Raw genomic sequence first — 26,665 nt, forward strand, 5'->3', positions numbered from 1 at the left:
TACATCAGATAGCTATAAATGAATTATGCCTAATATCACAATATTTAATGTGAAATTGTTATGAAATTTATTTCCTTCTCCCTATGGGTGCATGAAAATAATTATTGCATTCAAGAATCATATGGAATTAAGTACATTTTTATCAAAAGCCTGAATTTTTTTCTCAGAGTAGAATTGGAATCCATCACAGTAAGCCTGAATTTTTCACTGCAGGACAGTGTCTCCTGCTGGGAGCTCGGGGTACCCAGGATCAGCTCTGAGGTGGCAGGGTTTGAACAGGGTTCGTGTCAGAGCCCGTTATCTGGCAGCACTGGGGCACGCAATATCCCACACATCTGGCCTGTTTGGCTGTAGTTAGCATAATGCTTGATCGTTAATTAGGCTTTTTATCTTTGCATTTGTCTGGGAACATCTGAAGCCTTCCATGTTGCCTGTCACTAATTAGTTGACTAATTAAATAGTTAGTGCTTACTTGCTGATCACAGAGCTAACACGCAATGAATGGGTTAGTGATGCCCACTGTTTTGTCCTATCTGTCTTTGCCACATGAGCTGACACACATGTGCTTCCCTCTGCCTTCCCTTCAGAGCTAGGCGAGCCCAGGCCATGTGCTCAGTGTCCCTGGGCTGCATCCCTCAGTCATTGTTGCCTTCCATCACTTCTGGTGAGCAGAGCTCAAGTTGTGACAGAGATAAATCAGATGGGTCAGAGCTGGCCTTGTCACACAGTCGGCATCACAATGAACGCTGGCAGTGACTGATACAGGACGTAAACAGGGAGAGGATGTGGGTCAGGATCAGCCTTCCTAACAGCCTCTGCCAGAAAATGAGACTCAATTAGCATCAATATGGGCTTATTTTATAGTTGCAGTCTTGCTTTTGAGACTGTCTGCAGTTTTAAATAAGATTATTTCAACTTGAACTACTTGCCTTTTGAACATATGCAAACACGTCTCTGAGCCCAAACTGTTCTTTCACACTTGAAATTCATAAGTATTTGTAGATTTTTTTTTTCTTGTAACTATTTATATTTGAATACTGCTAACTTCTTGGTGAGTATTAAAGCTGATCTTGGAAAGAGTAGTTTTCTTATAAAAAGCCTGCTCAAAATTGGAATGAGTCACAAGGGGTTTTTATAGAATGCTGGGCTGCATCTGTCATATCCTCCTGGTGACTCAGCAGGACATCCACAGCTCTGAGCCTGGTAACCTGGTACCTCTGATTGATGCAGTTCAGAGCAAATACAGCAGCATTCCAAGTGCAAACACTGCACCGAGGTTCTCCAGCTCTCTGCTAAAGCTATGGAGGAGATGTCACCACTTTTTCTGTTCATTGGTTAGAAGCTTGTTCCCAGAGCTGTGGAGAGAGTGCAGTGCTGAGCCCTCCAGAGCAGTCTCCAGGCTGCCTGAGGGTTGGCTTGGAAGCACAGCAGACTGGGCAGGCTGCTGCAGTGGAGAAAAAAACTACTTGTCTGGCTAAGCTGTGATCCTTCCCAGTAGTGATTAGTGTAGATTTGATTCCTCTGTGTGTGTGTACTGTGAGGGCCAGAGTGAGGGTGCTGAGGTGTGGAGGTCAGTAATTGAAAGATGGATGTTTGGGATCAGGAGTTTTGGCCCAGCTGACTCCTCTGCCAGCTGTGTCCCTCTCCTTCCTGGGCTGCCAGCCTTATGTTGTGAGGACCTGGCACTGCAGGGATGCCTCAGAATGTACAACTTCAATGAGTTTTGTGTTCTGCTGGCAGGAGGAGCACATGTGGTTAAACCTCAACCCTTCCAGGTTTAAGGGCTGTCTGCCTGGTGCCATCTGGGAACATTTCAAGGGTGCCCACTCTGAAGGCAGCATTGCCAGATTTGCACCAGGCTGCATCATGGAGTCAGAGTACTTGTCTTCTCTGCAATAGTTTGGAAAATTGGAGTTTAGTATACAGCCATAAAAACTCTATCACCTTGGTTTTAAACATAGGTAATTGGCCAATAATACTGAAAATGTCCTATTAGCAAGCTGGAATCTGCACTGTGTGTTACTCACTGAAGCACTCTCACAGCAGTGGGCAGTGATGAAGTTTATACCACACTTTAGTTTTACTGCCCAATTTATGGTACCTTTGTCTGTGGGAAATGGTGTTGATATTTCTCAGCTGTGGTTTGGAATCTGCAGGGTGTTTAAACAGCAAGAGACTGTAACTACCAAGGCCATCATCAGATATCCCTCATTTTCCATCTAGAAAAACAATTGCCATTTTTGAAGAAAATGAAATGCTGTAACACTTGTGGAATGGAAATTGTAATTTTAGGAAGGCAGTGCTCTCACTGAAGCAGTGGTTGGATAATGTTTTGATTAGGTCAGACTCAAAGCTAACTTAGATTTGGGATGGCAGGGCTGCCTTTTGAATGCTGTAGCTGTGGAAAGATATGGATGGGTCTGATTTAGCTGTGTGTTTTGAGTGGGCAAGCAAAAGAGCTCTTTAGTTTTACTGCCCAATTTATGGTACCTTTGTCTGTGGGAAATGGTGTTGATGTTTCTCAGCTGTGGTTTGGAATCTGCAAGGTGTTTAAACAGCAAGAGACTGTAACTACCAAGGCCATCATCAGAAATCCCTCATTTTTCATCTAGAAAAATAATTGCCATTTTTGAAGAAAATGAAATGCTGTAACACTTGTGGAATGGAAATTGTAATTTTATGAAGGAAGTGCTCTCACTGGAGCAGTGGTTGGATAATGCTTTGATTAGGTCAGACTCAAAGCTAACTCAGTTTAGGGATGGCCTTTTGAATGCTGTAGCTGTGGAAGGATATGGATGGGTCTTGTTTAGCTGTGTGTTTTAAGTGGGCAAGCAAAAGAGCTCTTTAGTTTTCCCTGCCCTGTTTCAGAACAATTCCTACTGTAGGAACTTTGCCATGTTGGTTTTAGGAACCTAGATTGTGAAAATGCCACAGATCTTGAGTGGATGCTCTAGTTTTTGTAAGCAAAACCAGTTTCTGGGAAGTGAGAGGTGACTGGAAGGGACAAAAACACTGAAGCCACAGGAGGGGGGGCCAAGGTGTTTCAGAGTAATGAGCTATAAGGTGGTTGGGAGTTCAAAAGAAGAAACTGGAAAAATACATGTTTGGTAATGTTCAGCGAGAAATCAAGATTGTAGACTGATGTAAAGCAACCTAAAAACCTAGGAATTAGTACAGGAATTGGAAGGCAACAAGAGTCAGAGTTGCTTGTACTTTTAATTATATTGTCTAGGAAAAGGACCAGCACAAAAGACAAGAGACAAGCAATATAACCACAGTAAAATAACCACAGAGAAGGAAATCTAGGGCTAATCACTTAAAGGGGGAAGAGTGAGAGGAGTAGACCTAGCAGGAGAATCCAAATTTAACTGGAGAGGAACAGCTTCTAAGAGAGGATTGCCTGGGTTTGGCTGGGATAGAGTTAATTTGCTCTCTAGTAGCCATGTTTGGATTATGAGAATAATGGTGATAACTTGCTGATGTAATTGTTACTAAGTAGTGCACCATCAAGTTCAAAGTCTGGTGAGAGACCCAGCTACCAGTGGTGGAGAGAGAAGCATTCCCAAGCATCCTTGAAGGGTGTTAGTCAAAGGGTGAAGGAAATGTTCTTTAGCTCTTGAATGGATTTTTGCTAAGATGTCAAAAATGCTGACAATGGTGGCTTTCATGGCCTGGGCTTAAGAGGTTGCTCTTCTTAGGAGGGCAGCATCTGATAAAATTACCAATAAACCTGGCAGGAAGTTTCAGGGAAAAAAAAAAAAAAAAAAAAAAAAAAAAAAACAACCACAACCAAAAACCAAAACACTGTTTCATCAAAATAGAAGTTTTTGAAGGAACCCTGTTGTTTTAATACCAGGAGGAAGCAAGTGGGGCATAATGAAATGTTTTGCTGAGAGAGGGAGTTGTCATGGGCCAGGTTGTGTGGAAAGCCCCTCCTTGACCCTTGCATTGACAGGTGTCCCAGTGAACACTGTGCTGTTATCCCTTCTTTTGTTGAGCAAATTCATTCACAATCTTAACACTTTTTCCTAAGGTCAATCCAAGGGAGAACTGGCTAATACTTGTTTTTCTAGTAATTGAAGAGGGTTATCTTGGAAATGGACATCTGTTGGTCAGCAGTGAATCTGGAATCCTGCTCTGGGGGCTGTAATTGATGCCCTCAGAGTAGGTTCTTGAGGAGAGGTGCTTTTGGTAGGTGTTGATACAAACAACAAACCCTTCTGCTGCTGCTGCATCTAAGTGTGGCTGTCTGGGGAGGCAGGGGCAGCAGAGGGAAAGGAAAACACTGGGGCTGGCAAAGGAATTCAGTGGAGAGACAGCATGGGAACACATTGCTTGGGGAGGGTCTGCAAGCAAGACTGTCGTACTGAGTAGCTCGTTTATCCTAGGGGACAACTTGAGTGAGCTGGGTTTCTTTCTAGCTATTCATATGGGCAACCTTTGTTAAGCTGGGCACGCTGCAAGCAAGGCTGTAGTACTGAGTAGCACATTTATCCTAGAGGGACAACTTGAGTGAGCAGGGTTTCTTTCTAGCTATTCATATGGGCAACCTTTGTTAAGCTGGGCACTCCCAGCTGGAGTTGGGTGTGGCGATGGGAATCTGTTAGAATGCCTTTTCCTTTTGGAGAAGTGTCTTCTCCAAGTTATATCCTGACTGCTGTGTTCTTGAAATGTTACCTTAAAAAAAAAATCCTGCTTTGGATAAATTGTGGCTTTTGTGGGGGAAAAGAGACTGTCTCCATCTGCCTTGTACAGTGACACCTGGGCATGCAGAGTTCCTGTGCCTTGACCACAGGTTATGGCCTGTTGGGACTCTTATCAACATCTCTGCTTCTGGGCTCCTTCCTCCCTGCAAAAATTTAGTGATCCTTTTTTGCTTCAGGACAGAGAATTTTCTGATTTCAAAGTTTTGTTAATGAAAGACTTTATCACATCTTACTTTTCAGTGTTTAGTGCTGAAATCAGTTTGTTTTTTTTTTTTACCATTTTCGGAATTATTTCAAGCTGCCATTTTTATAGGGGCTCTGCTGCAGTGAAGCTGAGGATCCAATGTCATTAGGACTTTACTTTTGGATAGGTTATAATTTCAGATATTATTGTTTAAAGAATATGTGCCAGGAGAAGAATTCACATTGTTACCAACTTTAGGAGGCAGATAAAGCATTATCTTCTTTATTTTAGTTTTTATTGATAACTGGGAAAATAATATTATAAAATGCAAGATTTCAAATAAATTAAAATCTCTGGTTCATGAAGACTGCTTTGCTGCACTTTATTTTTTGTAACAAAAGTGGTTTGACTTGTTGGGATAATGAGGGGTTAAATGAAAGCAAGTAATTAAATTATTTGCTCAAGCAGTTTCCACCATCTAAGCCTCCATCATTATGCCACACACAGAAGGAAAAAAAAATCAAATAGACATCAGGCAAAAAAATCCAGCAAAATGAGTAAGGAATGCTCTAAAAAATTCACAAACACCAGGATATATATGTAAAAACTGCACTAAAACTTTTCTGTGTCCTTTTGATTATGCTCAGTAGATTGGTAACCCTGTTTTATTTTGAGGACAAGGGTGTTTCAGATTCTTTTTGTAGCTGTCCTCTAGAGCTGTGCACTGAAACCTAACACCTTTTACTTATTTCCCTAGATACTCTAATCCCTCCCTGCTTTACCAGTATCTTTGAGCTGTTCTTCCCTCTGTATCCACAGCAACGTGAATCCCTGCTGGAATTATTTGCTTCTAAAATGCAGGTGCACTTGTTTAATGTTGCACTGGTTCAGGCTCTTAACTTGAAGACTTTTTCATCAAATGGGAACCTCCACTTTGCCCTGTTTCATGGTGGACATTGTTATTAGCAGCATCTGAGTCAGTCCCTATCCTGAGACCACTGCCCATGTCCAGGGCCTTGGTTATTCTTCAGTTAAGAGCTTTTAGGCACTGGTAAGGAGTCCAAAGGGGTAGTAAATGAGCCATCCTTTTGTTAGCTTAGAAATAATAAAGCAGAGAATCCCCCACCTGTCACCCCGTGGTGACTATCAGTGCCAGCAGGAGCTGCAGCTCCCCTCTAGTGCTCAGGCTTGTCCTTAAGTGCCTGTGTGTGTGTAAATGTATTTTAAATCCTGGGGTCACACGTGCCAACTACACTTCTGGAGCCAGGCCTTTGTAACACAAGATACATTTGTTACTTATTTAAAATCCTGATAATTTGCACAAATACCAGCAGCCTGTGCTTAAACACTGGCCAAATTCTGACACTTAGCAGGGGTTTGCCTCTGTGTGTGGAGATGGGGCTGTTATTTGAGTGGAGCTGTGCAGCCCCTGAAACCACCCTGCCCTTGAGGAGCTGCCAGCCACCCTGCTTTGTGCCTGGCTTTTCCTCAGTGTAAAGGGGAAATCAAAGATACAACTTGTTTCGTCTCATTTCATGCAAGAAGATGCTAATCAACATTTTGATGCCTATGAGATGAATGGGTGGGAAACATGAATTGATATGAGGTGCCATGGGAGTGCTGAGGTAGAAATAAATCATTAGTTAGTAAATCATACTGACTGAAAGGTCTGATTGAAGCCTCCCACGCAGTGGGGAAGAAGGGAAGAAATACCAAATGACTGGGGAAACCCTGGATGCCTGTGTGTGGACTCAACAGAGGTAGAGTATCTGCAGAGGAAAATGGTATGTGACAGATCAATAAAGTGCATCATCATGCAGTCATGCAATAGAGGCACATTAACAGTGCCTAGAACTTTGATTATGCCATGTTTCTGATGCTGGCTCACAAGGTTTCCATCCTAAATATTAACAGTATTGGAACATAATGTTACTGTACCCCTGGATTTGAGCACCTGTTGGTAAGAGACCGTGCAGCATGTACAGATGACTTCAGCTCCACACTGAAATGAAACCTCCTTGCTATGGGGTTGGGAGGATGTGTAGGGTGTTTATGTAATTGATCCCATGTAAATAAATGCCAAGGAGCTGTGCTCTGTCAGTATGTGAAGTTCCTGTAGTTGTTGTTCACACCCCACGAGCGACGTTCCCCGTGTACAGATGGCATCACTTTAACACTCTGCCCTCAGCTTTGTGGATCAGGCTCACTCTCATTTACATTAAGACCATTTTGTATCACTCAGGCAGCATAAGGTGGCCATAAATGAAAAGCAAATTCTATTTACATCCACCTTTGCAGAGTGACCTTAATTTAAATGAGAATCAGGCCCATAATCTGTATAAATATATGCACTCTGTTACATTAAGGTTATTTATTACTTTGTGTTTGGCCTGAGTATGCATGGAGATTTACCACAGATAATCCATAATCCAGAATTAAACTATTAATATGCATTTTGAGAGGGGTAGCCATAACCTTGAAATTCCTTGGTTTAAGTATGACCTTTAACTTTGTTTGAATATATTTTTTAAATGTATGAATAACAAATTAACATTGGTTGATAAAAAACATTCTGATTCCTTTGTACCATTTGCATCAGTCCATCCTTAACTTACAGAAAGCCTTGAAGATTAGAAGGCTTAATCACTCATCATATTTACTTGTTTTCAAATGTCAGATCACATTTAGTTCAACATACTGTCAGTCTTGTCCCCCTCCTCGCCCCAGCTTTACTGAAACTGTGGTGGAAATTGTTCTTTTCTTTGTATCCAGAGACACCTGAATGTGTGCAGAGTGAAACACTTTGACCCTGTGTAAAGGAATTGCTTTCTGTATCCTCCTGAACATGGAATTCTGAGCTATGCTGTCCCTTGGATGTGCCCTCCGATTTTCTTCCAACTGAGGCCGTTTGTTTTTCTTTCCACAGGCCGCGTCTGAAGTTCAACAACCTGACCTTGATTTCCATTCATGGCCTTCCAGGAAAAGACCCACAGAGCTCCAAGTATAGAAGATTTTTAATTAACAGGTTTGACTTCATGTCTAAACGCTTCCATAGCTCCTGCTGAAAATATAACACTCTGTAATTCTTGTGAACTTGTCCTACATTTTAGATACATCCGTAGAGAGCCCCAAAATACTTCAGTCTATCTATCCAGCATGCACTCATCTATAAGAGGAGTTGGATAGATTTATGAGTAGGGAAATAGAGCCAAGCAGTAACTTCAGGACAGCAATCCACTGTGTTATACCTAAACTGTGGGCCCTGCTTTCTGAGGCTTTTTAGATTGTCCAGGCTGAAGACAAATGACACAAGATGTCTGCTTACTTTTTAAATCTTGTTTGGATTTTAGCTTCCATGAATTTTGTTCTAAATAATGCTGAACCAAAGAATGTACAAGAATTAACATTGGTAATGTGACAGGGACTGACTTTGGGCAGTGTGTGGTGGGATGCAGAGCCCACCAGTGCTGGTGGGTTTTTTTGCAGGGTACGGGGGGATTGTTGCTGTTGATCAGTTTGGCTGAACTGTTCTGCATCAGTTCTGCTGCTTGTGGGCTGTGAGTGCCAGTCCCTGGGCTGTGGCAGTCTGTCCCCATTCTCAGCCACAGCACTGTCCCAGAGCAGGGCTGTGTACAGCTGAAGGGAAATGGTGGAAGAGCCTTGTCTAGGGACTGTCAAACACTTTTCAGACTTCCTTGTTTGCCAGTAAATATAGCTGCCATTTAATCAGATAAAATCTTACCTCTTTAAAGTTCACAGTACATAATTATCATTTAAATACAGTATTTTTGGGGTTTATTTTGGACTAAATCATCGCTGTGGACTTGAACGTGATTGTTTTGAACATAGAGAAGCATAGAATTAAAATGGATCAGTTATTTTAAATAGCTGGGGAATGAACTTAGTATAAATTATTTAGATTTGGCATGTGACTCTTAGGGGCCTTTACATTGTATTTTACCAAATCTTTTCCTCTGTGAGCTGCAGTGCAGTAAAGGGCTGGCTCTTTAAATGACAAAACAGCTCCATATCTGCTTGCTTACAAATGGAACCTGTACAAAGATGTGAAAATAATGTAGTGGGAACCTGTTTAAAACCATCTGATCTCATGTGGAATTTTGCCCTGACAAGACATTTTGTAAAAGTAGTTGTCCGTGTTACTTTTTGTACTGTAGAAAGGGGTGTGTTAAGGTGCAAATCTAACAAACGAAGGAATTATATTCTCACATGAGTGCACATAGTGTTTTTCCTAAGTTCACTGTAGAAAAGAGATGTACTGACAAAGCATCCTTCCTGATAGAAAGTTGCAGTTCAGAGCCACCTCACCAGATTTAGCTGTTAAAATCTGAAAGCAGATTAAGAGTGAAAATTGAACTCTGCAGGGTATGATTTCTAAAAGCATCCCTGTGATTTTGGAGTGTCTGTCTCCTGGAACTGTGCACCTCAATTATAGAGGCGCTTTTGAAAACTTCCCTCTGTCCTTAACGTCTCTTTTATTTACAGATTTCTGCATTTCTACAGTTCAGAATTGTCAGTTCTTTTCTTCCCTTATTTTTTTCACTCTGGTGTCTCTGAGTACAGAGGATGCAGAGCATCACAGCCTGGCAATTCAATCTTAAAATTCCCCTGCCTGTGAAATCAACTGTATTTGTTCCTGTGGCATCCTGAATGCCAGTTTTTGGAGTTTGGTAGCAACAATTAACCTGGAACCAGGAGCTCTGTACTGGGATGTGTGTCCTGATATTAATGGCAAAGCAGCAGCTGTCAGTGCTGGTCTCTGCCTGCACGCTCTGCTGCAGCTGCTGGTGCCACAGAAAAGCATCAAATGCTTGAGCATGGGCCCAGCCCCTTCTGTTTAATCACTTTGAGGCCTGTGGGAGAAAGCGGAATATTTTTCATCACTAAGTATACACAGAAAGCAAAGTTTTTGGGCCTCTAAATGGCCATGTATTTTCTGTGATGACTTCAGATGACAGTCTGGGTGAAGCCCAGGGTCTCTGTACTGGCCATTCCCCTCCTGAGATCCTGGCAGGGGTGAGACTCAGCTTGTTTCAGGTAGTTTGTTCACAGTGTTTCTTCTTGCAGTGCTGCTGTGGTCTCACAAACCAGACACCTGTGTGACACCAGCCACTCTTTTTTTGTGTGTGTTTTAAACCTGTTGCATTCTTTTTCATTAGATCCTGTGGGTTTATTGCTCTACAAAGCTAAAAATGGGTTTGTCCAGTTCTACTGAAAGAACCTAACTGAATAGGCTTTGCCTGGTGCAGGTTTTCAATATTGGGGAGGGATGGAGCCCTGCTGGATCTGCACAGTGGCCAGCAGCAACCTCTTGTGCATTTCCATGGTGGGCCATTGCCAGGCTCAGTGGCCACAATGGACCTAGTTGGGAATGTTCTCACATTTTGTAGTGATATATCTGTTGCACATCTGTATGGAAGCATTTTATCTTCAGGATGCTTTGTCTTTGCTGAATGCTATTATTAAGCAGAGAGGGTGGTACAAATGCAGTAATAAGTAAGTGTCTTGGTGTTTACTTGGTTGGACATTCTGGGTCCTCTGAGCCTTTGAAATAATTGTAATTTTCATTGCTGAGGCTTAAAAGAGGTTTTGTTCCATTTGGATTTTGCTTTAAAATTGGCTTTTTTAAATAGCAGCTTCCAGATCTTGTATACTTCTCTCACACATAGGGATATTTGATGCTTTTTGCTTGGAACAGGCTGTAACACCCCTAAAACATGAGAAAAGCAAACCTTGTCTGAGACTATCAAAGCCAATACGTTATTTTTAGGGTACTGATATAGAATTTACACTGTTAGAGCACCTTGCTTGTGATGTGTGCTCCATGCACACCCAGAACATCCTGGAGCGCACCACTCAGGAGCAGTTCAGTGTGCTTTCAGTATTTGTCATTCTTGCATTGTGGAAAAGTTCTTTTGGAAAAGGGTCACCAGTGGGAGACTCGAGATCTCTGCCTTTTACTTCTAGCTCTGACAACAGTTTTCCTAGCTTTCTATTTATTTTTAAACTTTTCGGACTAATACTTTGGAATATGGATGCTAAAATGCTAGGGTGCATTCCCTGCATTTGTGTCTCACTGATGAAGTGACTGATGAAGTTGAATAGCAAAGGAAGGAAAGTTGAGGAAAAGCTGAATAAAGAAGTCTTGTCTTGGAGAAGAGTTGCACTGTTGAATTATTTTCTTTGCAGGTTCAAAAGCTTCTACCTTGCTTCAACCTACAAAGTAAAAGCAGAGTAAAGCACAGATTTCTGATTTTGTTCTTAAATTACATGATTGTAAGGCCCAATGCTGGAAGGCCTTGTTTGGGTTCAACAGAAAGCTGTCAATTTGTAACTGAGTCTTTCCTAATGCCTAATCTTTTGCCATAGACTGCAGTAAACTCACAGCAAGGGAGCAGGCGGAACCACTGGGGGCCTGGGCTGAGCTCACCAGATGTCTAATTAATGCCTGCTGTCAGCTGCCGAAATGTCACTTACAGATATTTCTTCTTTGCAGCCACTGTTTTAATGATGAAGATTATGCACAGATGTCACTTTGTTCCTGGGTTAATGTTGTGGTTGGTAAAATGACGGGCATAAACCGCAGTGCCAAATACGTTGTTGTTTCCAAGGAGAAGAAAGTGCCGTACGACTACCTGGTTCTGTGCACAGGACAGAGCTACCAGGTGAGCTGTGTGCAGAGGGAACCAGCACAATATTCCCAGGTTTTCTACAGTGGGTGGTGTTCCTGAGATTAGGCAGAGCAGCCTTAGCAAGGGTAGCACCAGCAGTTTGCAGCCCTGTAGTACAGCAGGTTGTAGGGCTGTGTAGGTGCTGCTGCTGAAGCTGGAGGAGAGGAGGGTCAGACAGAGTTTCCCACCAGCAGTTTACTGCTCAGCGTTGGACAGGAGGCAAAGCTGACTGTGGTTTTGCCACCATAACCATTAAACCTGCTAAGGAACAGGCTCAACTGACATGTGGTCCCAGCCACAGGAGACTTAACTCCAGCTGGTCTAACACCATTTGACCTAGTTTTGGAAATGGAGAGAATTCCTTATCAAATTAATTACTCATCTCACGTGATGACCATGCCTAGGCACATCCATGGTGCTGCTTGGTATTGTAGCACACAGCTGAGTTTCCAGTGAGATTGAAGAAGACCCTTAGTGGCATTTCAGATGTGGAATCAAGTTGAGCTACAGCCCCAGAGCTTCTACTCAGACTCCCTGGGCAGGATGGCTTCTGGCATCCCCATGAGGCCATCAGGCCCCATAACCAAATGGGCAGCCTGGTACAGCCCTTTTTGTTGCAGGGCTTTGCCTTACCTGGGTGGTTTGGGGCAGAAGTTGTGAGCAAGACATTTTGTCTTTAAAATCAGGAGATGGATGTGAGCAATGTCTGCAGCTTTGCAGTGCTGCACCACGTCCCACAGCGGTGTCTGGCTGCCTGTGTGCAGCAGGTTGTGTGGTCTGTGATCCCTTCTCAGAGCAGAGGCACACTGAAACAGCAGCCCATGGGCACTGCTCAGCAGGGATGAAACAAAAGCTGAAGCATGGGCTGGAAAAGTGCTCCTAGGAAAAGGTGTTTGGAGGTAACTCTGACTTGCAAAATATTTTATGGCAAGTAACTGCAGTGGGGAAGAAAGCCAAAGATAGCAAGGGAAAAGGCAGGTTTTATTTGCCTTTGAGGAGAAATTCCATCATTGTCATCCATTCTCACTTTCAAGCTATACAAAAGGATAAGAAGAAATGAGTGGCTTCTGTTTTATTACATAGAGCTCTAGTCTATCCTTTCTGTAAGTTGTTCCTTATTTGGTAAGCCGTCAAATTAATGCTTAGTAAAACATTATGTGTTATGATTTAGAGATTTACTTGTTGAGCAAAATCTTTTGGTGTCATACTTGGTTTTATATGACCCAGCAGTATTTCAGTTGTTCTGGCTGGCAGTGAGAGAAGGATAAGAATGAGTGGCTTCTGTTTTATTACATAGAGCTCTAGTCTATCCTTTCTGTAAGTTGTTCCTTATTTGGTAAGCCGTCAAATTAATGCTTAGTAAAACATTATGTGTTATGATTTAGAGATTTACTTGTTGAGTAAGATCTTTTGGTGTCATGCTTGGTTTTATATGACCCAGCAGTATTTCAGTTGTTCTGGCTGGCAGTGAGAACAGGGTTCAGGATGTGGCTCAGTGGTGCTGAGGAAGTCAAAGATGAGATTCCCTTTTTGCTTTGTACAGCTCAAACCGAGCTTGTTATTGTAAAGCACATTACAGTGACTGTGTTACTGAATCTTTACATTTGAGCTATCAAGCAGGTTTTGATCCCTTTCTCTGGGACAAAATCTGTCATTATAGAAGGTTGATTTTTGCTGACAAAAGGTGGAGGTAGAGCTGAGTTTGTTATTGTAAAGCACATTACACAGTGACTGTGTTACTGAATCTTCACATTTGAGCTATCAAGCAGGTTTTGATCCCTTTCTCTGGGACAAAATCTGTCATTATAGAAGGTTGATTTTTGCTGACAAAAGGTGGAGGTAGAGCCGTTAAAAGTGATCTGTTATTCAGAGAGCTGCTGAGATTCCCTGCTGTGTGTTGGGGCACTTCTGCTGTTTGCTGTGCAGTCCCATGTGCACTTGCACTGACAGGGCTGTTTGAAGTGGTCAGCCACATCCCACAGGAAACAGGGAACACATGTACACTCAGATTGATGGGATCCGTGTTCCCTGTGGCCATGGGTGTGTTTGCTGCTGCTGAGTGTTACCAAGGGTTGGGATGTGCCGAGAACAGCAGCCCTTGGGTAGCCAAAGTGAGAGTGTCATTGTGTTTTGACATCTCCAAGGGCTGTGCCATATCCACTCACCGACTCATTTCTGCAGGCCTTGGCTCCCATGGAAGCACATATCAGTGAAGTCACGAGCCACTGGCCACAGAGGTACACAGAGAAAGTCCCTTCCAATCACTTCACTCTCAATGACACCCAGGACTGCTTGGAGGCAACACTCTGGCTGGAGGAAAACCTCATCAGCTCCACAGGTAAGGAGCTTCATTAGTACATGCACTTAAAGAAATGTTTCCTGGGCTTATTATTTCCTTTATTCCCTGGTATAATTGGGGCCTGATGAATTCTAACAGTCTTTCATCTGCTGTGCTTTGTTTTCCAGATTAATTTAGAATTTTTGGTTATTTTTGATACCCAGCATATTTAGCTGGGAAAGAAAGGTTTGAGATAGATTAATTATCTGCAGTTATTATAGAAAACCAAATGAGTCCCAAATGCAAATCTGTCTGGAGTCATTAATTCACCAGTGAAATAATAATTTAATTAGTGGATGTGGTTTTCTACTGTATAGAAAAATATCTAGATTTGTGGCATAACACAAAGAAAATAAGCCTAAATTAGGAAGTGTCTGTTAGTATTATATTCAGTTGCATCAGTGACAGATTTTCACATAGAACTGCAAGTTCCTGGTACTTTTTAACCCTTAAAATCAGATGTTTATGCCAATGTGCACCATCCCTGTATTTCCTCAGCCTTGTCATGTGTGCTCTGTTTGTATGCTCACTAGTTCATCCACTGTGTGTGCACTGTGGAAAATACCTGGGACCATCCAGGTTTCTAAGTCAGCTTTGAATTAGAAAAACAGTAGACCAAAGAGTCAACGAGTTCATGAAATGTCAGTTCCTGCTGGCTCTGAGTCAGGACAATTCAGAGCAGGAAAGTTGTCTTTGTGGGGAATTCCTGCTGGCAGAGTGCAAGAGCAGGACTTTGCTGAGGATGTGTTTTATCTGCCTTGTTTGTGGAGTGTGATGAGAATTGGCAGTGTTTTGGTGTGGTGCAAGGTTCACACCTGCTTGGCAGTCCTTTAGGGAAGTTCTAAAAGCATTGAGAATTCCTTTATCATCCTCCAGGTCTTGCTGTGATCAGCACAGGGCTTCATAAACATGGCAGTGTTTCTTGGCCAGCTTCCTGGCCTCTGGAGCAGTCCAGCTCCACCTGTCCTCCAGCTGGCACCAGCTCTGCCCACACAGCCTTACCTGGTATCCAGCTGCTGCAGCAGCTGACTTTGCACAGACAGATGAGGGTGTTAACTTTCCCTGCTTGCTGCTGCTAGTGCTTCTTGTAACTCCCTGTGTGCCCAGTGCTGGAATGTGCTCCCTGTGCAGGGCTGTGCCTGGAGCAGCTGCTGGCTGACAATGCCAGGAGGATCAGTCACTCTGCAGCAAATGGCACAGTCATGTTGTCTCACCTGCCTTGGCATGGGTGCACCAGTAGCAGTGCTGAAATCATGGGATGTTCATCTTCACTTTGTTATGGCTGCTGGCCTTGGCTGCAAGGTGGAGCTGCATCTCTTAAATAGGCTCTGGCCTGGCTTCATGTGTAGAGAAGGTAAATTCACACCACCAGTGAGGTTGGTCTGGAGGCACTTTTGGAGATGTGGTCTAGCAGAGATGTGGCACCTTCCCCTTTCCCCCTGCTCTGGCTTCAGGTCCCTCTCCTTGCTCTTCCCATCACATTCTCTACTGCTGTGCAGAGTGCCCAGCTGGAGAGGTCTTCCTCCACTGATCTCCGTTTCTCTTATTCTTCACCCTGCTTCTTCTTCCAGCTGTGTTTCTTACAAACACTGTTCCTTCAGTCTTGACAGCTCTTGAAAGCTCTGGGAGGGCTTTTTGCTGCTGAGGGCCTGGGAGCAGGGCAAGCACTGGCCCCACTGCCACTGTGGCTTTCTGATGAAACCCAGCCACCTAATGCATGGAACCTATTACAGCTGTAATTGGGACTAATTGAAATTCATCTCCTATTAGCTCTGCACTTTCCATGAAAATAAAAGTAGGATGGAAGTAAAGTAAGGAACAAAACTGCTTTAATGGCCCAAAATGAAGCAATTATTTTTTTTTCTCTTCACCTAAGCATAGTTTACTGCCTTATTAAAAGTGTGTTTTGTAGGAATACTCTTGCATTAAAAGAGAAGGTAAATTCACACCACCAGTGAGGTTGGTCTGGAGGCACTTTTGGAGATGTGGTCTAGCAGAGATGTGGCACCTTCCCCTTTCCCCCTGCTCTGGCTTCAGGTCCCTCTCCTTGCTCTTCCCATCACATTCTCTACTGCTGTGCAGAGTGCCCAGCTGGAGAGGTCTTCCTCCACTGATCTCCGTTTCTCTTATTCTTCACCCTGCTTCTTCTTCCAGCTGTGTTTCTTACAAACACTGTTCCTTCAGTCTTGACAGCTCTTGAAAGTTCTGGGAGGGCTTTTTGCTGCTGAGGGCCTGGGAGCAGGGCAAGCACTGGCCCCACTGCCACTGTGGCTTTCTGATGAAACCCAGCCACCTAATGCATGGAACCTATTACAGCTGTAATTGGGACTAATTGAAATTCATCTCCTATTAGCTCTGCACTTTCCATGAAAATAAAAGTAGGATGGAAGTAAAGTAAGGAACAAAACTGCTTTAATGGCCCAAAATGAAGCAATTTTTTTTTTTTCTCTTCACCTAAGCATAGTTTACTGCCTTATTAAAAGTGTGTTTTGTAGGAATACTCTTGCATTAAAATTCCAGTGCATGAATCACCGACTGGAGCCACCAATGCTTTAGCTCATACTGGATTTCTCCTTTGGCTTTTGCAAACTGCAAAGATTCAGGTCACATTAGGGTCACTGAAATCTTGTGCTTCTTACTTGTGGAAAATTAATGAGTCTGCTCTGCAGCAGGATGCTGACATTCAGGTAATAAATGATAAAACTGCTGTAATGATCTTTATTTATGGCTGTTTTTTCTGTAGAAGGTTATTATGTTTACTCACAGATACATACATTTTCATGTAGTTAAATAATAAAAGCATCCTGAGGAACTGCTCTCTGTTCAGTGGACATAATTTCAGTCCATAATGAATATCTGCAGTTTCTAGACTACCAGCACTGTCATCTAAAAAGCCACTAATATTGTAATAAGCAGAAGCAGTAAATTGTTGATTTACAAGAGGTCAATAAAGGAGCATTGCTTTCCCTGATCTAATGCAGTTGTATTTAATATTACCATATAAACCAGAATTTTAATTTTCCTTGAGAAATGTAGGACTCTCATCTGATCTTGTCCATCCCCAAATGCCAGTATCTAATGCAGGAGCTGAGCTTCTCTCTGAGGGGGCTGTGCTGCCCAAGGGTGAAGGGTCTCAGCCCAGCCTTGCCCTGCAGTCAGAATGGAGCTTTTCTCAGCTGTCTCTCAGGGAAGCCCTCCTCATCCTCCTTTTCCAGCCACAGCATCCTCTTCACTCCTCATACATTTCACTCCCTGCAAATCAAAAACATGTAAATGTAGCATGAGGCTGTTGGCACCTGCACACCACATCCTGGTCTGCACTGTCAGCATATGGTGTTAATAAAAATGAGTATAGCAAAGCTGGTCTTTACCCACTGGTTCTACTAGGCTGCTTCTTGCATTACACCCTGCTGTAGCAGGGAAAAAACAATCAGACTTGCATCTGTCTTCTCTTTTGGCACTCTCCTGAGGCTGCTGTAGCTGCAGACAGGGGTCCTGGCAGGCACAAGCTATGGGATAGATTCTTCTGGCTTGGGAAGTCAGGCCAGTGGTGGACACACTGCAGCATTCCTGTATTCTGTATGATATTTATGGAAGTAGTAATATCTCTTTATTCTCATGTTTTTGAATTGATACATTTGCAGCTAAAATGGTTCTGTCCCTTGGGTCATTGCTGTGAACAGTACAAACAAGTTTTCTGTCTTTGGTGTGCTGTGTACTCGGGGGGCAAGTCTTTTCTCTGGCAGCTGTGAAGAGAGATGTTTCTTTGGCACCTACAAGTAGCCAAACTGATGGGGACGAATGAAATAACCTTGTAGTCAAAGGGGAATAGTAGAACATCTGTTAACATTTTTATCATTAATATTCTTGGGAGCTGGGGCTGTGTGCCTGCTCAGATTATTATTGCCCTGCATCTCATGCAGTAAAACATGGTCCAGTGAGATCAGTTTAGTCTATAAAATAATACAATCAGGGCATTGGGGATGCTGTCACTTGTGAGATGGAAATGCCACCCCTGAGACAAACATGCGGATTGGTTGCAGCACTGCCCAGGTGAGAAACATGAAAGCACTGGGAAGGTGGTTTTTAGTCATCCCTGTACTGACAGGTCAGATCTGAAACGCAGGAGCTGATGTGGGCAAGGGCAGGCAGGTGGAGGTGTTCCTGCCTCCCTCTAGACCCTGCCACTTGCTCAGGGCTGGGGCAGCTGAGTGTGGCAGGTGGGCCATGTGGGGCACAGAGAGCTTGCAGCCCTGGGTTCTGGCCCTCAGATCTTCATCTGGTCCTTATCTCCAGGAGAGGAGTTCCATTTTGCTTGGGTTGCTTAAAGGCTTAGTGGATCACACAACAGACAAATGCTTCCTGTTCCAAGAAGGGGGCAGAGGGAATGAAGGGGAGAGGAGCACGTCTCAGTCTTGCTCAGAGGAATGTCGGTGTGTTTTATATGAAACCATCCTGAGATAAAATACACAGCTGCTCTGCTGCCTCCCAGCTCTGCCTCTCTTATTGTCAGGAGGGCTTTAGCCCTTAGGCTGGACAGCCGCATCATTCTCACACAGAGCTGACCCTCCCCTCCTCATGTTCCTGCTCAGCTCTGACTGTGCTGTTTGCAGTGGCAGCAGTTCAGGATGAGAATGAGCAGGGCCCTGTCCTGCAGCTCTGCAGTGCCCGGCAGGAGGGATTGATCAGGACTGAGCTCCCTTTGCCCAGGGCAGGAGGATAGAGCTGGATTCAGGAGTTGTTTCTGGTGCTGATGCTCTGCAGAAGGAGCAGCAGTTGCTACACGCTGCTGTCATGGCAGCTGCTTGGATGGATGGCTGCCTGCAGCTTGCTGAGCTCCCAGCAGTGAGCAGGGATGGAATTGGCTCTGGGCTGGGCATTGTGCCATGTGCAGCTGCCTTCAGAGTTGTGCCGAGCTCTCCTCACCACCAGGGACAGGTACCTCTGCGGGGCCATCCCCATTCTCTGAAGATCAGGCTTTGGCAGAAGGGAGTTGCAGCACTGGTGACCTCCATGTGGCACAAGGGCTTGTTTTCTATAATTTGGTCTTCTCATGGTTTGTGGGTGTTTTCTGAATGCTGTATTGAATTTGATTCTGTCTGCTCCCCCCTTCATCAGTTCTTTGAATAAACAAAATTAGAGAAAGGGAACAAAATAAAAATGGTTATTTATTTATTTATTTACCCCTAGAGCCTTTTCAATCAAAATAATTCAGATTATGGGGTCAGGATGAATATCATATTTCTGTGTTAAGTACTTGCCTACTTTGTGGGATGTTTTGTACAGATTCTTCTCTAAATTATCTTAGCTGCTGTTGCTAGGTAACATTGTTTGCTTCATAGCATCAGAGAAACAAGAGGGTCAAAGAGTGCAATTCCATGTTATTACCATCTGAGTTATACTAATAAGGTTTTCATTGTATGTCTTAGCTATCTTTTGCCCTTTTTTTTTCCTCTTAGGGAACGTCATTGTCTACGGGAATACAATTGACATGTACACCACGGTAGAAACCCTCTTATCCTTAGGGATTGATGGCTCCCGCATCCATCTTGTGCAGGCTCCGCTCGGCCCTGCGGGTCCCTGCCTGGCCGACGCCAGCCTGGAGCGCGCGGTGCGCGAGGCCCTGGCAGAGGCGGGCGTGGCCGTGCACCCCGACAGCGTCCTGGCACAGTGGGGACACGGTGACCACGGCCTCCTCACCTGGGCTGCCTTCTCCTCTGCCTCCCACCTCCTCCACCTGCAGTGCTCCGTAAGTACGCCTTCCCGCGCCTCTCCTCCAGGCTGGCTTTTTTAACACAAAAGGCATCAAATTTACCTGCTCCCTCACAGATTTATCGATTGTCTCTAGGAGATTGAATGTTCACTTGTTAGTCTCAATGATTATTTTTTTAAAAATCCAAATAAAGCTATTGTTAATGTCCTGACTGATTTGGATTAAAATGTATTTAAGTCACCTGACACACAAGTAATTGTGGCTGCCGAGTGACAAATACTCTTAATTCATTTTCAAAGTAATTCCAGAAATCCTTTTCTTATTTAAATGTGCAGTTATTTCTGTCTATAGTTATGTGCATTTAATTGTCATAGTAGAAGCCAAAAACACTGGGATAGTATATAACTTAATAAAAATATATTTTAAGCAAGTTTCTTTCCCTCTACATCATTGATTGCATTGATTGCATTGATTGCAGTTTTTTTCACTTCCAGCACCAATGGTGCTAACAAGCTGTTGGCATGTTCACAGGTGTGGCCCTGCTCTGAGACTGGGGACAGGTTCTAGCCTTTCCTAAGGGTCAGCATATTTCTGTTTTCCTTTATTGGGCCAGTCCACAGGAGTGAGTCACTTCAAAACCTGCACCCATAGGGAGCCACCAAGACCCTCTGCACTCCCTGCTGTGCGTGCCCTCCTCTGTGCAGCTCTTGGGGTTAACTGTGAGAGGGTGAGCCCTGTGCCTCTCCCAGAGAGCTCCCCAGGTGTTGGGTCCCTGCTGGTCCCCCTGCTCTGCAGCCCTTTTCTTTTTCACATGGGGATGGTTAAGCCATTTGTGATGGGGGCAAAGACCTCACACAGCACTTCTGTCCATAGCAGTCTCCTGACTTTGGTCTCCATATCAGTAGTGATGTTCCTCCCACTCTCTCCCTGTATGCAGCTTTATAAGTTCTCTCCTTTTTCCTTGAAATCTCTCTATTTTTATCTGTCCACAAAAATCTCAATGTGCTTCTTGGTTTTGGAACTTGGTATCCACTGACCAGCTCCCCTTCAGCCCCCTTCTTTCCCCACCACCTTGTCAGCATGGCCTGCACTGTTCCTTCGGATGCCCCTTGCCTTGGGGTTTCTTTCTCCTATTTGTGCCCCATGCTCCTCCTTCCTCCATCCACGGTCCTTCCCTGTGGAGGTCTCTCTTTCACAGCCTCTAAGATGAAAGACTTGCAATTACTTGTGATGTTGAGGGCTTTGTATTCTCCAAAACCAGTTCGGCTGCCATGCAAGGCTCCTGTATCTGCCTCCAGCCATGTGGGAGGCTGGACTCAGAGGAGGAGCAGGCTCTGGAGAGCAGCTACACCAGGAAGGCAGCTGCATTCACAAGAGACCAGGCTCTGCAGGAATCGTCTCTGCAGCAGCTCTGGGCCTTTTGGGATTTCAGCCAGTATCAACTGTTGATTGGCAGTTCTTGGGGACTTAATTTGTTGAGTCCTGCAGGATAAAAACAACAGGAGAAAATCTCTTCTTTCCCTAAAGTAGCAGCCTCCCTCTTCCCTACCTCCTGCCCAGGCTGACAGATGGCTCCCACCTGGAGGTTGCAGCCCTCCCCTCTAGTGACACTGTCTTGCCTGTCAGCTGGCAGGATATGGGGCTGTGTGGTCTTCCTACCCTCATGTGCAGAGCTTCCTTGATTTTTGGCTCCCTGAGATGGTCAAAATTCCCTTAGCTGTGCATAGTTAATCACTTAGTTTATTTATGAGCAAGCCCAGGGGCTCTGGCTCCTTCACTGCTGCATATCTGCTTATGCCAGTGCTGCTAAAATTTCCAGCTCCCTGTGCCTTTTCTTTCAGGCAGTCGAGTATCTAACACTTGCTCTTAGTCCCCAAGAAGGCTCTTTGGGGGCACAACTGGGTAACAGTCACAGATTTATCCTGAGCTGGTGCTAAGGGAAGGACAGTTTAGAGATGCTGCTTTGGCCTGGCACAATTAAGTCTTGGGCTGTTTAGACTGAAAGCAGCAAGGGAAAATGTGCTCATCTGAGACCCTTCCATCCTTTCCTCAGCCAGTAAGGAATATTTCTTGCCAGAGGGGCAGCAACTTGTCTGATGGTATTAAAAGCTGAGGGCACTGAAACTCACTCCCATGAGTTTCACTGACACAGGAAAAGCTCAGTGTGGGGACTCTGGGACTTCACGGACCCTTGGAGCAGTGGGACAGTGTCTTTATCTGAGCCCTTTAGACTGTGGTCTTGTTCAAAACATCTCTCAGCCTTGTCATTCCTATTCCTTTCAACCCTCTGTGGCCAGTGGGCACTCTTGACTTGCACTCATTCAGGAATCGTGTTCTGCCAGTTTATCCTTTGCCAGAGAAAGCTTTGAGGATGCTGCTCATGGTTGTTGCTTCTCCCCCATCTGCTCTTTTGCAGTGCTGGTTGTGCTGTCCCAGCTTCTGTGGAGGGAGAGGAGCTCTGCTTCTTGTGCCCCAGAACAGGGACTGTGCCCATGCCATAAGAAAACAAAAGGAGAGAATTATCACTTGATTTTTTTTCTTTGAGACTTAGAGCAGGAATGTATGGATTTAGGGTCCTTGGCCTCTGCAGCTTCCACTGACTGAAATTCTGCTGCTGTAGCTGGAATGAGGATGACTTTTCCTTCTGAACAAGTTTAATTTCTGGTCTTTCCATTTCATTGACTGTCCCTGTGCTGGTTAGCCAAAGTAACTCTGTTGAGCCTGTTTACCAACAAACTGTTGGGAAACCCTTGTAATGCACAATTATCCTGCTAAATTCCAAATACATTGGTGCTTTTCTGTTTCTTGGGGTTTCAGGTTGGCTTGAGCATTTGAAAGAAAACAAACTTCTCAAAAGGTTCACGTCTATGTTTCCTGCTTGGACTAACACAGAAAACATGCAGAGCCACTCAGGCTGTTTGTTGTGCAAATGTTGGAGTTTTTAAACTATCTAATAACCAGAAGCAGATGAGTCTAGTTTAGTAATTCTCCTTTCTGCTGTCTTAGTCTTAACTTTGATAGCTGGAAATGCTGGATCAGAAGGATCTTTCTGCTGTGACAGCGTGGCTAAAATCACACTGTATTTCGTGTTCTTGTTTTGTAAAATAACATTCAGAATAAAGTCTGGGTTTTGATTTATGAAATCAGCCAGTAAGTAATATAAAATTATCTTCACTTATTTACATCTCTTTCTAGGCATTTTTTAGCTTTGCCTACAGGACACTGGATTATGAAACCTTTGAGGCTATCACTGATGCTTGCCTTGTTTTTGATGGAAGACTTGTGATTGATGCCAAATTCCACACCAATGATGCCAGCATCAGGGCTGCAGGTCCTGTGACAAAGTTCTCCAGGAGATACTATAGGGATGAAATAACACACAGCAACTTCAACTCCAGGGAGATTGGCTCTGAGCTTGCTGCTTCCATGCTGAGTCTCTTTGATTCATCCCCTCAGCCCAGTTCTGAGCCACCAGAAGGCTCAGACAGACTCATCCCCGTATACAGAAGGTGTAAAGTTCAAGGTATGTCCAGCTGGATTTCTGTCACACTTCCATCCCCTCTCAGGTCTTTTTGCTCTTCTATAGTACAGGCAGGTCTGTCTCACCTCAGGTGCCATCTCATGGCAGTACAGCACTCAAGACTCCTTATGTACTGGAAAATTATAATGGCAGAATGAGGGCAAACAAATACATTATTTTCTTCATTGTTAATGACTTAATAAATCTCATCTTTTCTTTTATGGCAGGTGGTGTTCTTCCTGGAGGTTATAACTACTTGCACATTTCCAAGCCTGGAATCCCCATGTCCTTGGATGTAGAACATGACCAGTGTGATTATGTAAGTTAAATAATGGAACTTTTCTTGTTTTGTCCTATCTGTTTGTTTGAAAAGGTGTTCCTGTTTAGGGTGGCTGGTTCTGGAGGCACAGTACACACCAGGTACAGAGAGAGAAAACCAGGAGCAGTCACAGAACTAACTGAACCTCTTGGGTGTTCTTTTCCACACTTCCTGATATTTGGCTTTCTCCAAAGATGCCTGGTTTCCTTGCAGAGGACACAGGACAGTATTAGCAGCATTTCATGTTTTCAGCCTTCTTTGCTCCCTGCAGCATGTGCTGCAAGTGCATAGAGATGATGGCAGTCTGGCAGGGAAATTCAGCTGACTTCTAGAAGAGCAGGAAATGTTGTGGAAGAGATGCTCTGTGCTGCTAGAACATTGCAAGTCCTGCAGCTGTGAGAGTTGTCTTGGAACAGGGCATGAGGAAGCACACCCCATGCTGGGCTACATAGGAGATTTTCCCAGGATACAAACATGGGAGTGTTTTTCTTACTAGAGAACCTGACTTGAGGCAAGAAAAGGACTAGATTAATGTCTTTTAAAGCCAGAGAGGACTTTCCACCTAGGCAAGATTCTCTTTCACATAGATTCTACCTTTTTCCTTGGGAATTTCTGCATCAAGCCCATTTTTGCAGTTGCTTTAAAGAGCAGCTTTTAAAAAGCTACTTCAGTGCTGATTCTGAAACCTGAACAGCAATGAAACAAATGGGCTTTTTAAAAAGAAAATGGTTTAGGGAGAGGAATCAAAGCATGGCTCACCTTGCTTTTCAGATCCAGGATGAGCCATCCAAAGCAGCATGTAGTGGAGAGCAAAAAAGACTATCAAAGAGAGGAATTGGTTTTTTTTACTCCAAATTGCTAGAATATGATTAGACTTATTTTGCTGCCACTCTGATTACCTGCTGATTACCTGAAAAGGAACGATATTTTTTAAGCCACTCCAGAAACTTCATAAATCCTAAAAGAATTTTCTAAGAAAATAGTAAGAGAAGCTAGTGAAAGGTACTAGCTTGGGTGTGGAAATACTAAAGGTTTCTGTAGCCTAGCAACAGGTTGTAGAAATGTATAAAACTGTGACAGGAATACAGCTGGAAAAAATAGCTTCAAGCTATCTGATCATCCCACTGCAATGTGAGATTTGAAGGGGATTTTTACACTTTAATCTAAGAGATTTTTACATTTTAATCTAAGTGATTGATTTAAGTAGCTGAAGCTAAATGCTACAGTGAGTGTGAATGTCCAATATTGGTGTTCTTTTATTGACAGTAAACGTGATATGTCATGTGTGTGCTCTGTGTCCTAAAGGAGGCTGAACAGGGTTCAGTTGAGCTACCCCAACAGAGGTCCAGTGTTGTTTGGGATGCCCCAGGTCATCCCTCCTGACTCCAGCTGCTGCTCCAGGAGGTCACAGGTCCCTGTGGATCCGGTGTCACAGCTGCCAGCGCAGCCAGAGGGCCTGGATCCCCCAGGTGTCTGCAGTGACAGTGGATGGGCAGTAACCCAACCAAACCACATGGAAAAGCTGTGTCCAAGCCACAGCAACATGCCCTGCTGTGCCAGGAGTGGTCTCTCAATTTTAACAGGAGGGTTGTGGATATTAAGCAGTGATATCTACGGGCTGGGAAGGCCTCACTGACCCTGTGCATGTACCAGGTCAGGTGTTCTCTGTCTCCACAGCTCTCCTGGTGTTTTCTGTTCCAGGGGATGGAGATTGTAACCGGGGAGGCCAGTCATGGGAATTACTTCAGGATGCACTTCAGCAGATACAATATGGTGGACAGCATCACTTGCTTTTCCAAGGAGCCCTTCCCTGTCTCCAACTACATCTGCTTGTACGGACAGCACGAGCGCCTCCTCAATGACCTCTATTACCGCTGGAGGGCCGGGCAGCTCTCAGACCTCTACAGGTGAGAGGAGCTCATTGCTGTGCACAAAATCTACCTTCTGGCAGAATTTAAGGTTTGTCTTATTGTGCTTTGTCTTTTGGCCGTTTTCCCTCGGAACAAAAGTAGAAAAACAGATTTAAAAATATTTTCCATTATTTAGCAAAATTGTTGGTAAAAATGCAAGTCGCAAGACCTTCCTGGAAAGAGCTGTGTGTCTGAGATTTACTTAGAGGAGGAAGAGCAGTGGTTGACTTGACTATCTTTCATCTGAATGAGCATTTAGCTGTCTTTATCACTTTTGTTTAGAATATTCAGTAGGTTAATCATTAAGCTGAACCTGAACAATCCTTTATTACTGAAGATTTGTGTTCAAAAGTCTCTTTTAAAAGTATTTTTGTGGCTTTGAATCAGATTTTTAAGCCAGAGGTTTGTAAGGAGATTTTGCGTAACTCATGGTGATAGTCATGCTCAACAACTTCCTATTTTTATCTGGTGAGAGAGACTGAAGGGCCTGGTTAGTTCTAGTCATGTGCCATCTCCTCTGAGGGAATGTTTCATTGCTTTTGATTTTCATTTGAAGAAATCCCTCACAAATGGTGCTTTGGAACATAAACTGTCACAGATGGAGTAGTGAAGTACAGCCTTACATCAGCTGGGTAGAGACAGAAAGCCAGGCTCAGGAACAAATGATCAGTTTTCATTGTGATACAAAGCTGATAGTGGTGCCTGAAACATTTCCAGGTTTGATTTTCTTCTATTTACAAGTGATTAGAAGAAAGGCACAAATGGTATCAAATTTTTCATATTAAATGTTGTTATTTAGATAACAGTTTGTAAGTTTGCTGTGAAAGGTCTACTGTGGTCCAGAAGATGCTTGTGAATAGGGCTTGATTACAATTTATAGCAAATGTTGGGATTGTTTTACAAGAGAGGAACGGGGCACAGCAGATGTGAAGTTTACCTGAACATCACACTGTCAGGGAGTGTGGAAGAGGAACTGAAGGAGGGTGACAAAAGTGCACAAGATATGGGCTAAGGAGTTGATTTCCTCTCCTTGTCATGGCTCATGCTGCTGGTACATTTGGAGCACTAGAAGAACTCCCTAGGCTGTGCAAGGTACAGTGCTTTTGTGCTTTTGGGGCATTACAGTCTGCACACACCTTGTGAGCTCAGCTTTTCTGTGAGCCACACTGAGGTGTGGTCAGGGGCATTTGTTAGATGCACCAGCAAATTTCACACCAGCAGTAACATCTGGAAGAATAAATCATCCTGCTTTGGGATTTCAGCCTGCAGTACAGGTAGTAGTATTT

At 43.9% G+C, this 26,665-nt stretch overlaps 1 protein-coding gene across 1 annotated transcript in view; it reads left to right on the forward strand.

The window, feature by feature from the left end:
* CFAP61 (cilia and flagella associated protein 61) overlaps window positions 1-26,665 on the forward strand; it is a 91,062-nt gene that overhangs the window by 44,057 nt on the left and 20,340 nt on the right. Inside the window, exons 18-24 of the mRNA XM_039717026.1 lie at window positions 7,817-7,915; window positions 11,405-11,573; window positions 13,761-13,917; window positions 19,377-19,666; window positions 22,826-23,153; window positions 23,378-23,469; window positions 25,171-25,376. Of these exons, the coding sequence (XP_039572960.1) occupies window positions 7,817-7,915; window positions 11,405-11,573; window positions 13,761-13,917; window positions 19,377-19,666; window positions 22,826-23,153; window positions 23,378-23,469; window positions 25,171-25,376 (1,341 nt within the window). The remainder of the gene's footprint in view (window positions 1-7,816; window positions 7,916-11,404; window positions 11,574-13,760; window positions 13,918-19,376; window positions 19,667-22,825; window positions 23,154-23,377; window positions 23,470-25,170; window positions 25,377-26,665) is intronic.

The sequence above is a fragment of the Passer montanus genome, unplaced genomic scaffold, assembly GCF_014805655.1.
Source record: "Passer montanus isolate IOZ18808 unplaced genomic scaffold, ASM1480565v1 scaffold37, whole genome shotgun sequence".
In the NCBI taxonomy this organism is placed as follows: domain Eukaryota; kingdom Metazoa; phylum Chordata; class Aves; order Passeriformes; family Passeridae; genus Passer; species Passer montanus.